The 14,654-nt window shown below is 31.0% G+C and overlaps 1 protein-coding gene across 2 annotated transcripts in view; it reads right to left on the bottom strand.

The window, feature by feature from the left end:
• ATRNL1 (attractin like 1) overlaps nucleotides 1–14,654 on the bottom strand; it is a 684,787-nt gene that overhangs the window by 457,326 nt on the left and 212,807 nt on the right. For both annotated transcript variants that reach the window (XM_068549055.1, XM_068549056.1), the window contains one exon: nucleotides 6,411–6,463. In XM_068549055.1, coding sequence (XP_068405156.1) covers nucleotides 6,411–6,463 — 53 coding nt within the window. The remainder of the gene's footprint in view (nucleotides 1–6,410; nucleotides 6,464–14,654) is intronic.

Raw genomic sequence — 14,654 nt, 5'->3', positions numbered from 1 at the left:
CCAGCAAGAGCAGCAGCTCCAAGAAAAAGAAAAAGCTCCGAAAGCTGCCCCAGGGAGGTTAGAATGGACATTTCCCTAGTAGGGCATAACTTGCAGAGATATTTCCCAACCCATCCCCTATAGCCCAATAAAAATAAAAACAAATTCACAAGTCAAAAAAAAAAAAAAAAGAAAAGAAAAGCACATTCAACATCTTCATACAAATAAGGAGCTATCAACCCTTGCTCAAGACAGATAAAGCGAGAAGAGGAAGTTCAGGAGATGAGGTGCCACTCGGCCTCGCAGCTGGGCACCTTTGCAGAGGGCACAGGCAGCACAGCTCCACTCGGGAGCCCTGGTGGGAGGTTTGCAGACATTTTTGTTTTCCTCATTAAACTTTCTTTTGCTTTATTTAATTATTTTTACAGTGTGTTTATGTTATTTACATAACCAGAATAATATAACACTTTTATTATAAGTATACAAGTATACAGTCAGATAAATTTTCATCTCTCTCTTCCAGATTAATTCAGTAGCAATTTTTTTTCTCTCAGCTATTTTTTTTTTTTGGCTTAGTTCCCAGACCAGGGATTGAACCTGTGCCCCCTGCAGTGGAAGTGCAGAGTCTTAACCACTGGACCACCAGGGAAGTCCCTCTCTCAGTTATTTTTAACTTTTTTATAATTGTGCTGTATAGTCCTTCATTTTGTAATATGCTAAAATATTTAATTCTGAAATAAACATTTTAAAACACTAGCATATAAGCTTCATAAAATTTAATAAGAACACATGAATCAAAGAATAAGATTAAAATGTCAACCATGTGATTCATTTATGTTTTGTCAGATAATCTTCAAACCATCGTGTCTTCAATTTGTGAAATGTAAGAATTTAGACTTTCTGTGTTGATCAAGGTCACTTCTGCTCTATTTGCAGGTGGACCAGCCAGACCCTATTTAAATTGCTATTTATACTTATTAGTTAAAAAGTCACATAAACCATTAAAGTACAGTATATTTCATTTAAAAGGGGAGAACCTTTTAGAATAGTTAAACTAAATATAAGGTTAATTCAAGTTTTAATTGCTTTCACTGTTTTGTATGACACAGCATTTTAAGTAATAAAATTGAGACTGATATTTGTTATTTTAATTTACAGCTATAATAACACTTACTAGAAATATTATCTTTTATCAAACAAAAGAAAAAAATCAAATTCAATAAATAATATGCTTATAAATAATGTCTTTCAGTCCAAGACAAACATCAATAAATCAATAATAATTAAAGGGCTTACAGTGAGATGAATAGATAAGTATTTTGATTTTTAGTAATATAATCTAAGGTAAGATGTGATGAGTGGTAGAGGTGAACACTGAATATAAAAGTAGTAATTAAATTTCTTACTCTTAAAAGAGGCAGTGTATTATTTTCATCACAAAATTGCACACTGAACTCTACACAGCAATAGGAGAAAATCAAGTAAAAGAGTAATTTTTCAGAGTTAACAGGAGAAAAAAACCCAAATATGTTAGATTACTTGGAAATATACCGAAATACAATTGACAGTGTGGACATTACACATAGTAGGAGCAAAAAGTAGATGATTTCAGTAAGTGACTTTCCATACTCTGATTCTACTCATTGAAATATACCCTCTATATAACATTTTCATAGTCGAGTCTTTCATCTTGTGTTTAAGGTTTTCTTCATTATAATTGTTGTTATAATTTTTTAAAAAGCATATAAGAATAAAAGAAACTATACTACTTTGTGGCTACTACTTTTCATATTTGCCAAGATAAATTGAGTACTTCAATGTTTACAAGGGTCAATCAAATTTGATATCATTGCTAGAAACTCTTTTTATTCCATGTGATGCATGATAACTATCTAATACATTTGGTTTGGGGTTTTAAATTGAAGTTTAAAAAACTACTAAGACTGTCTATAGGATATAACTGCTGAAGTATTACTTTCAATTAAATTAACACCACATTGCACTCAATTGCTTCAAGTTAGTGTGGACCTGCATTTTAAATTTCACTCCAATCTTTAAAATCAGAATAGTTTCCATTAACACTATTACAAGAACTACTGACCTTTTCTTTTTTTTTTTTAACACCATTTCTTTTAAATGTTATTAAACTTTAAAGGTCTCATAACAAATGACAAGACTGCCATCTAGTGCTTCATGACTATCCTTTTAACATTTTTAAAAGAGGGTGAGAGGGTGGGAGGGAGGGAGATGCAAGAGGGAAGAGATATGGGAACATATGTATATGTATAACTGATTCACTTTGTTATAAAGCAGAAACTAACACACCATTGTAAAGCAATTATACTCCAATAAAGATGTTTAAAAAAAAAAAAAAAAAAAAAGAGGGTGAGAGTCCTATATAATAGGTGAGCTGTCCAATATGGTAGCCACTATTCACATGTGCCTACTGAGTAACTTAAGTGTGACTGATTTGAATTGGGGCTGCCATTAGTATAGCACACAAACTGTATTTCAAACAGTTAGATGAAAAACTAAAAAAAAAAGATAGGTCATTGATGATTTTTTATACTGTGACATATTAAAATGACATTTTAGGTATGCTGAATTAAATAGAATATATTATTAAAAATGATTTCACCTGTTTAATTTTTGTGATGTAGCTAGTGAAAAATTTTAATTACACATGTGGCTTACATTATATTTATTTTGGATAGCACTGATCTAAAGAAAAATCAGCTTAGTCTCAAATATAAAAGGCTTAAATATTAGTGTATTTATTATTCCTAAAAAAATGGAATGTAATTTACTTGTGTCCATAATTGTAACTAGTTACTCCTTTGGGACACAAGAAACACTAAAGATTCAAGAAGACTCAATTAAGAATATCTAATTTTAAGAAATCAGACAAAAATACGTCTCCATAAAATCCAGGATGTTTGAGAGAAGTAAAACAAAATGAATGTGGAAAATATAGACAACAAGGATCAATTAAAAGACATAGAAAATAGATAATATAAACATCAGTAAGGAAAATAATTGCAAGTGGATTGAAACATATTAAATATGTTTGTGTCCATAAGTTTACAACACAAAAACAACAAACCTACTTGTCACCTTGGAAAGATATTAAGCAAACAGTTCTTTATTTTGAAAACCACTAATTAAAAAATAAAAAATTAGAGCATTTATCATGCCTTTCCTATATGACTGTACCAATAAGAAAGCAAATACCTCGCATGAGGAAATTTGTTTTTACAGAAGTTTTTCAATCAAGAAATAAAGGAGTTAGAATACCAGCTTACAACCCTTAATCAACTACAATCTAACATTGAGCATCAGTGTCTGCTAAGAACATAAAAAGAGAGACTCGCAGGCACTATTTGCTTCTGCTACATGAAGAACACAAACCCACCTGTGAAATAGTGTTTCCTCCAAAATCATATCTGGATCTGATCAAACCTCTAATTCAGGATTTCTCAGCCCCCACAATGTTGAAATTTTGGGTCCGATAATTCTTTGTTCTAAGGAGCTCTCATGTGCATTGTAGAATATGTAACACCCTCTACCCACTGGAAGTCCACAGGACCCACACACCACACCTACTTGTGATACATAAAAATGCCTCCAAACACTGTCAAATGTCCCATAGGCTACAAAAATACCTTAGTAAGTTTTGGGATCTTTTTATGCCACATTCTCAAGAAAATTAGAAAACATAATTAAAAGATGGTTTTAATAAGATTTACTTAATTGAAATTAAGAAAATTCTTACATAAAATACAAAAAGAAGATAAAAATTGAACCATAAACTATGTAGAAAATAATATTAATAAGAAAACATATCAAATGTAGGCAAAACAACAATTATAAACTATAAAAGAGAAGGACATTACTAAAGACAAAACCTAAAATTGATGAACTAGAAAACAAAATCAGTGGAAAGGATGAATAAACCCAAAGCTAATGCTATAATATGGGGGGGAAAAAAGATGAACAACAACAACAAAAAACTACCAATAAAGAAGCACGAGACTCAGAGATCTCAGTTGAATTTAGCTAACCTTTGAAGTTCCCTTGATATTTTTTAACTATTCGTGTTTTAAAATATATACACTACCAAATGTAAAATAGATAGCTAGTGGAAAGCAGCCACATAGCACAGGGAGATCAGCTCGGTGCTTCGTGACCACCTAGAGGGGTGGGATAGGGAGGGTGGGAGGGAGACGCAAGAGGTAGGAGATATGGGGATATATGTATATGTATAACTGATTCACTTTGTTATAAAGCAGAAACTAACACACCATTGTAAAGCAATTATACTCCAATAAAGATGTTAAAAAAATAAAAGAATAAAACAGCAATCTTGTCAAATTCAACTTTAAAAGTTATTACCATAGTTACACAATATGAAGTTAGAAAAGAAAAACAACTCAAAGGTGAATTCATCAGAAAAAATACTGTAAAAATATAGTCTGCATTCATTTATACTGACAATAATCCTAAATAAAATGTAAACAAATAATATTTAGCAGTATCCCCAATAATAATATACCATAACTATGTTCGGTTTACCCCAGAATGAAAAGATGTCTAATTAATGAAAATCTATTAATTCAGCTTCACATATAACAAGGTAAAGGAAAAAGTCACTCATGATGAAATCTTGCAGCACACTAATATAGACAGGAATTTTCTTAACTTGATACAGGGAATATTCTATAAATTATAGCAAACTCTCAACTTGATGGTAATGTCTACTACCATCACTTTGACTCAGCACTGAAAGAGAGATCTCAACCATCCCAGTAATGGGATAAAAAATTGGAAAAGTGAGGAATAAAAGTTATTTGCATGTAATATAACTAACTGCATTTAAAAATCAAACATTTATAAACCATTCGAATTAATAACAGTTCACTGACCTTTATGAATGTCAGATCAGTATACTAAAATGAAGTTCATTTTACCATATCAAACAAATAGAAAATGTAGTTTTAAAAGATACTATTTGAAATAGCAACAAAAGTATTAGGAAATTAGTATTTTACATATCTAACAAAACATGTTCAAGACATGGACACATGAAATTGAACTCAGAGTTATTAGTCATAATAGAAATGCAAATTTAAACCACAAGATACTACTAATACTCTAGAATGGCTATAATCAAAAAGATAGACAATATAAAGTGTTGATGAGAATGTAGAAAAACTGAAACATATATAAATTGCTAGTGGGAATGTAAAACAGTATATCCATGCTATAAAATCATTTGACAGTTTCTTGACCATAAGCATATCATCTAACCTCCCAATTCCACTCCTAGGAATCTACCCCCCAAAAATGAAAATATATAGACTATCTAAATGTCAGCATTTTTCTAATAGCCAAAGCCTAGAAATAATCCCAATGTCCATCAACTGGTAAATGGACCAAAAAACAGTGATATATCCATATAATGTTATACCACCCATTAATTTTTGAAACTAAAACGACTATACTAACAAAGTAAAATAGAAACACCTTATGGTCATCTCAATTGAGGTAGAAAAAAATGTATGACATAAAAATCATCCATTCTTGATAAAAATACTCAGCAGAGTAGGAATAGAAGGGAATTTCCTCAACTTAATAAAGGCATATATGAAAAGCTTACAACATACTTAATGGTGAAAGACTGTGTGCTTTCCCTCTAAGATCAGGAACAAGTCAAAAATAATTGCATGCTTATCATATCTTTTTACATGATACCAGAGGTACCAATGCAATAAGACCAAAAAAAAAAAGGCATCCAGCGAGAAAATGAAGTAATTAAATTCCATTATTTGCAGAACACATTATTGTCTACGTAAAAAAAGATATGATGAAACCTACAAAAGGTTTTTTTACCGAGAGATTCTGAAGAACTGAAAATCTCATACACTGCTAGTGGAAATGTAAAATAATACAACCATTTTGGAAATAGTTTGCTTGTTTCTTGAAAGTTAAACATACATCTGCCATATGATCATTACCCAATAAAAGGATCTTTCAGTACAAAATCAGTGCAGCTTTTTAGTAATAACCAAAATTGCCTCCCGGAAAAATCTATCACAAAATTCTATCTGTTCAAAATTTAATCATAATGAAAAAGATTACATCAAAATCCACCTGAGTTTACTCAAGTTCTATATTTTGTTGCATGTTCAGAATAAGATCTATTGCTGTTTTACTCTTCAGAGTAGAAAAAAATGCACCAAATATAATTAGAGAATATAGCAAGAAGACATTGACTTTCTTAGCAATATACATGGAGTTAAAAGATTTAAAAATAGAAATGGTAACATATTAATGACAACATCAGTTATTCAATATGAATTGTATTACCTGCAAAATCACCTGAAACTAATAAAACAAACCAACTATTTAAAATAAAAAATACAAATACTTACAATAACATGTTCCTCTAAGTGGATTACCAACATAGCGATTTTCAGAGTCACATCTGTAGAAATACAAAATACTCATTTACTATTAAGCAACAAAATTCAAAAGCCTCATGTTTTTCCTTCCAGCAAAAAAGTAATTAAACTCTACATTAAAACATCTTAAAAACTACTATTAATTGAAGTTTTGAAAACAAATCTTCAAAAGAATTAATGCAGAAAGCCTATATACGGGAATGCGTGAGAGAAGAAATAAGTGGAAAAGACAAACATACACAAGAGGAATATAGGGGATGGGATAAAAGCTTGGGGGATATGTATTCTCCCTTAACAATATGAGGAAGAATTTTCAAGTCTGGATAAAGATTTAAAGACATTTTTAGGCAGGGGGAAAAAGTTGTGGGAATTCAGAAATCACATCTTTTTCTTACTTCTGGTATTCTTTGAAATTAATATATTTTTCCCCAGTTTCTAAACCAATGAATCTGTATTTTAAAAAGACCTCCTCAATTGTGTAATGGAGGAAAGTTTTCTCTAAATCATCCAGTCCTAAATTCAGGAGTTCAAACTCTAAATTCATGTAAGCAGATTATAACAAAATGAAAGAACACATGAGCATTCAAACTCATGAATTCTAAGTTAAATTATTTAAAATTATGGTTAACTATAGCAGTGGGAGAAAATCATAAGTATTTTGAAAATTTCTGAAGTCCATACTTTTTCAATCCCTATTTCTACAATTCAATTAAAATGACAATTAGTGACTAACAGAGATATAGCTTGGCTTTGCATAATGCTACTTCTTGGAATGCCATCCAAATTTAATTATTATAAAATGTACACAAGGGTAGTTGTATAAAGTGACTCAATATTTAAATTATATGCAGAATTTTAAAAGGTGAGAAAATTCTTCCAAAAACGTCTTTAGTTTTAGTAGTTACTTAGAACTGTGGAATAATTTTAATAACATACATATTTTAATTAACGAAGGGTCGAACAGTTGAGATAATAAAGTAAATAATCAGTTACATTCTGAATGCAATTTTCAGTCATGTGCTTGATAATTTTTTGCATCCATAAAAAAAATGAGTTGAAGAGTAAATACTTTTCTACAGTAACTACAAAATTAAAGTAGAAATATATAGCCCTTTATACCACTAACTTTATCCTCTGGAAGAAAGGAACTTAGGGGTAAACTTAGGTTTTCTGTGACTTCTCCAAAAGTTACTTTTAAAATGTGTGTTACATAGTAGTTTTCTAGCTTTCAAAAATGATCATACTCATTACTGCTAGGTTAAGCACTTCAGAATCTATACTATTCCTATACTATTGTCCCTTCCTTTAGACTCACCTACTTAAATCCTATCACTTTGTACCAAGTATACACATAAAGAACTGATTTACAATACCGTTATAATTCCTTTTTCTCTCACAAAAAGTTAACTTGACTTGTTGCAAATGGGTATCACAATACTATTTTTAGAATAGGAAAATATTCAACATAATATTCCCTGCAGTGTTATGCATGGTATTCCCTGTATATCTTACTGCCTAAATAGATGGCTTTCAAGTTCACATAGCAATCTAAGATGAATAACTTTGACAAATGACAAGGGATTTCATGTACTTTTTAATTTATCTATGAGTTGACTTTAAGAGCTCCAATACAAACCTATTTTCCAATACGGAAGACATGAAGCTTTCATTTTTGTTATTAATAATTAGTTTATTCAAATTATATAATAATATATTGGACTGGAAATTATTGTAACATGTTTACGTTCAACATAATATAATTTTTTAAAGGAATACTTAAAATTATATTTTCTCCAAAACACAAATTTTCTCATAAGGATGAAATTATATGCTCTTGTTTCGAAAGTAACTTCTGCTGGCTTTCATAACTCAAGCTCAGAATTTTGACACAAATAAGGAATAAACACCACCTTGTTAAGAATTAAACTCAGAGGCTTTATAGAGTCCTTGAAGGTGTCCAATATAAAAACGACATTCTCTTTTATATTTTCAAACTCAAGAAAGCAAATTAGAAACATACATTGTCTAAAAGGTTTTATATTAATAATTATTGAAAGAATCTTGAATGTATCAAAAGTATTTTCAAAATATATAATTATGAGTTAAGTTTAAACACCAATTTCTGGTATTTAAATTTCAGGTATTATTTAAAGAATCACCAGTGCTTACAAACAACTGAGGAAATAAATAGTTGCAAAGGAAACATAATGAAATTTTAGGCATAAAATTCAGCCTGAAAAACACAAAAGTAGATATAAATAAACTGAAAGATATTCCTCATTTTTCATTAGGCTATCTCAACATCATCAGGTTGTCAGTTAATTTCAAAGATAATGGTTAATTTGATCTAATAAAAATTCTAATGAGCTTTAAAGGAGCTAGAAAAGTTGATCTTAATGTTCACATACAGAAATAAACATACAAGAATAGCTAGAAACAGCAATGAAAAGGAAGAGCTTTGAGGGGAGCTAGACTGAAAAGACATTAAAATATACTCAACATCTATAAAATTAAAACAGTATGGCATTAGTACATAAATAGAAAGATAAATGGTACAGAAGAGAAATTCCAGAAACAAAATTCCAGAAATTCCAGAAACTAAAAATCTAGTATAACATAAGCATAGTGTTCTGAATGACTGGAGTAAAGACATTCATCGTCTTAAATGGTATTGAGACAACTGGATGGCCATTTGGAAAAATATAAGATTAGACCCAATCCTCACACCATACACACACACAAAACACTAAACATAACCATAGAAGTGATATCCCATCACCTTTGCTAAATTTTCTAGTTTAGAAGCAAGTCACATGTCCTGCCCAGACTCAATGAAAGGGGATTATACAATAATGTGTGAATACCAGAAGGCAGAGATCAGTAATAGTCACCTTAGGATTTGTCCACAATAATATTTTTGTTATACATAAAGTTTTTATTATATTTCAATACAATTATTTGAGATATGAATATGTACTAATCTAATTCATATCATAAATAATTTGAGAAGTTAAAGTATTTGATCAAATTCAAACTCAGATTATAAGAGGTAAAGAGAATACGAAGGGAAAAGTATAGATATAAATAACTATTCTTTAAACAAATTAATATTGTACTATATAAATTACATTAAAAATAATTCTGATATGTAAGCTAAGTAATGTTTTTAAAATTCAGCATCTTTCTCTATAAATATTAGATACAAACATTAAAAGCCTCAGAAGTCTTCTGCATGGCTTAATTAAAAACGTAACTTCAAAGTATTTCTGTGTCTAAGCAAAGAGATAATCATCCTATTCCCACTAAGCAAACAGCCAGACCTTTTTATAAAACAGATTTAGGCTGAAATATTCATTAGGGACTTTGAAAGGGTAAATATTATCATTATATATCACCTAAATAATGGTTACCATTTATGTGAATGATCACATTACATGATAAGTATCACTTTCTAAAAAACAGAATATAAAATAATTCTACATTTCTACATGTTAAAATATAGCATTTCATTTTGTCCCTATTGATTTAAATATTTAAATATATATACATATTTTATCATAAGATATAATTTTTCTACTCAGAAGCTAAAAAGAGGGACATCTAGTTGCTATAATTTTGAAATATCATAACAGATTATTTAAAACAGCTGAGAATCTGATAAATAAATTTGTGTTTTTATGAAAAATTATGAAAGTCATACATAAGGTAAAACACCCTTGCTTTTGCTTTGTTCTTCCTCTAAAGAAACCCATAAAAATAATACCATATAATATAAACAAAAATATGATATTAAGTACTATAAGAGTATTAATATTGACACCACACTTCTCAGACAATGTATCCTAAATAAACAATAAAAATTCAGACATGAAGGTATGGTAAATACTGAAATAGAACCTGAGGAGATACAGGTTCTAGAATTGTAAGGCTGTTTATGGATTTCAAAGTCCGATAATAATAAACAGAAGTAACTAGGTAGTTGAAGACTACTAAAAACAGTAGGTTTTATTTTTTTAATGCTTAAGTATTGGAGAGCAAAGAGTGAAAAACTACCAGGCCAGGATGCACAGAAGAATGGACTCCCAGGACGTATAATCATTTCGGGGATCCCTTTTTCACCAATTATGAATAGGAACAGCATTTCACAGGAAAAGGATTGGACTCCAGGGCCATCAAAGGTTCATGAGCTTAGTCCCAAAGTGTAATCTTAGGTTTAAGGTCATAAAAAGGCCTTCCAGAGACTGCAGATCTACTTTGAACCATCCTTATCCCTGAAAATGATTAATGCTAGGTGCCCTCAGACACATAGCAGAATCAAATTCCCCTAAGATTTAATCCATGGTCTCAAATTTTCTATAAATATATTTTGCAAATATGGTATCAGTACAAAATAAAAAAATAACTGAGCATGGAAATAGGTAAGAAAACAAGAACAGGAACCAGGAAAAACAAAGGATGATTGATGGAAATAGAGCCATGGGAATTTAGATATTATCTAGGAAAAGCCAAAGGCTTTAAAAAAGCTATTATATTGGAGGAGGTAACAGGCAAGATTAAAAATTTGTCTAAATTTTGGAAACTATAAAAGACAATTAGAAACTATAACAGATTAAGAATAAGAATTTAGTCTGAAAAACTGGAAAATATAAAAACAAGAAAATGAAAATACAGTAACCAAAATTAGGAACTGAATGGATGAGATTAACAGCAAATTATACACAGTGGGAAAAGAAAAGTAAACTGAAAAATAGGTCAGGAGAGAGTGGAAAAATATGAAAAAGACATAAAAGTTCTGGTGTTACTGGACTCCAAAAGCAGAAGACAGAGAGAATGGAGAAGAAGCAACATTTGAAGAGTACTGGCTGAACTTTCTGAAATGCTCAACATGATAAATGAGTAAATAATAATAATAACTAAGCAATCATAGTAAAACTGATAAAACAAAAAGAAAAAATTCTTAAAGCCAAAGAATAAAAGAGACTTAGGATGAGATTAAAAATCTGAATAGTTTATTACTTTTAAAGAAATTCAATAGTTTATATCTTATTTTAAAGAAGTAATTAAAACATGTCCACAAAGAATCACCTAAAACCATCTGGCCACCTTGGTGATATTACCTAATACAGGGGAAGACAAGGAAGTCTCAAACAGAACCCCCCCATAATGGGAGAAGCTATGCATCTATGGGGTAGGGGTATATTTCTGTACTTTCTGTTCAATATTGCTGTGAACCTACGACTGCTATAAAATTAAAGTCTATTTAAAAAATCCAGATTTACAAAACAAGTCAATGAAGATATTTTTTTAATTAACAATTTAAAGTCTTTGAAATTAAGAAACAATTTAAAAATAATTACTGGATCAAAATAAAATAAAAATTGAAATTACTGATAATTTAGAAAATATTTCACATTAATAATACAAACTGATGAGTGATTAATTTGAAACAGCGAATAACTGTGTGTGTGTGTGTGTGTGTGTGTGTGTGTGCGCGCGTGTGTGTCTGGTTTTGGTATGAAGGAGATGCTGGTCTTACAGAAGAGAGTTTGGAACTGTTCCTCCCTCTTCAATTTTTTGGAAGAGTCTAAGGATAATTAACTCTTCTTTAAATGTCTTATAAAATGCACCTGTATAGCTGTCTGGTCCTGGACTTTTGACTGTTGAAAGTTTTTTGATTACTGATTCAATTTCATTACTGGTAATTAGTCTGTTCATATTTTCTACCTCTTCCAGATTGAGTCTTGAGAGATTGTACATTTCTAGGAATTTATCCATTTCTTCTAAGTTGCCCATTTTATTAGTGTATAATTGTTCATACTAATCTCTTATGATCCTTTGAATTTTTTTGGTGTCAGTTGTAACTTTTTCACTTTCATGTCTGATTTTATTTATCTGCACCCTCTTTTTTTCTTGATGAATCTGGCTACAAGTTTACCAATTTTGTTTATCTTCTCAAAGAACCAGATCTTAGCTTCCTTGACCTTTTCTATTGTTTATTTTATCCTCTATTTTACTTATTTACGCTCTGATCTTTATTATTTCTTTACCTCTGTTAACTATAGGTTTTTTTTTTAACATCTTTATTGCAGTATAATTGCTTTACAATGTTGTGTTAGTCTCTGCTGTATAGCAAAGTGAATCAGCTATACGTATACATATATCCCCATATCCCCTCCCTCTTGTGTCTCCCTCCCACCCTCCCTATCCCACACCTCTAGGTGGTCACAAAGCACCGAGCTGATCTCCCTGTGCTATGCGGCTGCTTTCCACTAGCTATCTATTTTACATTTGGTAGTGTATGTATGTCAATGCCACTCTCTCACTTTAACTATAGGTTTTGTTTGTTCTTCTTTTTCTAGTTCCTTTAGGTGTAAGGTTAGATTGAGATTGTTTCCTGAGGTAGGCTTGTATCGCTATAAACTTCCCTCTTAGAAGTGCTTTTGCTGAATCCCATAGATTTTGGACCATTTGGACCACTGTGTTTCCATTTTCATTTGTCTGCAGGTGTTTTCTGATTTCCTCTTTGATTTCTTTATTGATCCATTGGTTGTTTAGTAGCATGTTGTTTAGACTCCACATGTTTGTGTTATCTGTGGTGGGTTTTTTTTTGTACAATTGACCATTAAAATATGCAGAGGTTAGGGGCACCAACCCGTTGCACAGTCAAAAATCCATGTATAAATTTTGACTCCCCCCCAAACTTAACTACTAATAGCCTATTGTTGACCAGAAGCCTTACCAATAACATAAACAGTCAATAAACACAAAGTTTGTATGTTACATATATTATAAACTGTATTCTTACAATAGAGTAAAAAGAAAATGTCATTAAGAAAATCATAAAGAAGAGAAAATACATTTTACAGTACTGTACCCAATTTATCAATACCATAAGTTTATGTCATCTGTTTACAAGATGAATCATCTATCAGTACCTATATCAATGTTGCCTTATATGGTACAAAGCACTGTAGATGTTATATGTATTACTAATACTAGACATCAATAATGAAAAAATGTGAAAAAGAAATTTATATTTATTTACAAGTATAGCAATTCATGCTTTGATAACAAAAAATCAGCAATATGATTGTTTTATGGTAGTGTAGTGTAATCAATAGGGTTGCTTCACGGTAGCTTAGCCTATACACTAATGAATGAGTAATTATCAAATTTTTAAAAATCTACAAACAATAAATGCCGGAGAGGGTGTGGAGAAAAAGGAACCCTCTTGCACTGTTGGTGGGAATGTAAATTGATACAGCCACTATGGAGAACTGTATGGAGGTTCCTTAAAAAACTAAAAATAGAACTACCATAAGACCCAGCAATACCACTACTGGGCATATACCCTGAGAAAACCATAATTCAAAAAGAGCCATGTACCACAATGTTCATTGCAGGTCTATTTACAATAGCCAGGACATGGAAGCAACCTAAGTGTCCATCAACAGATGAATGGATAAAGAAGATGTGGCACATATATATACAATGGAATATTACTCGGCCATAAAAAGAAACGAAATTGAGTTATTTGTAGTGAGGTGGATGGACCTAGAGTCTGTCATACAGAATGAAGTAAGTCAGAAAGAGAAAAACAAATACTGTATGCTAACACATATATATGGAATCTAAAAAAGAAAACAAAAAATGGTTCTGAAGAACCTAGGGGCAGGTCAGGAATAAAGACACAGACGTAGAGAATGGACTTGAGGACACGAGGAGGGGGAAGGGTAAGCTGGGACGAAGTGAGAGAGTGGCATGCACATATGTACGTTACCAAATGTAAAATAGATAGCTAGTGGGAAGCAACCGCATAGCACAAGGAGATCAGCTCGGTGCTTTGTGACCACCTTGAGGGGTGGGATAGGGAGGATGGGAGGGAGATGCAAGAGGGAGGAGATATGGGGATATATGTATATGTATAGCTGATTCACTTTGTTATAAAGCAGAAACTAACACACCATTGTAAAGCAATTATACTCCAATAAAGACGTTAAAAAAATCTTTATGGCATACAGTATTACAGTCATATTTACAATACAGTATCGAAAACATTGTTACTGTCATTTAAAAACCACTCAGTGATGATAGGCTGATATGCAGTTTCTCCAACTATAAGAGAGAGAGGCATACTGTACAGTAAGGTAATTCTTTGAACGCAAAGTTATAAAACAGTAAGAAATCTAACACATTAATTTTATATTAATATCA

This window comes from Eschrichtius robustus, chromosome 7, assembly GCF_028021215.1.
Source record: "Eschrichtius robustus isolate mEscRob2 chromosome 7, mEscRob2.pri, whole genome shotgun sequence".
NCBI classification, from domain to species: Eukaryota; Metazoa; Chordata; class Mammalia; order Artiodactyla; family Eschrichtiidae; genus Eschrichtius; species Eschrichtius robustus.
The sequence above is the reverse complement of the archived record's forward strand: the minus strand, read 5'-3'. Positions and strand labels throughout refer to the sequence as shown.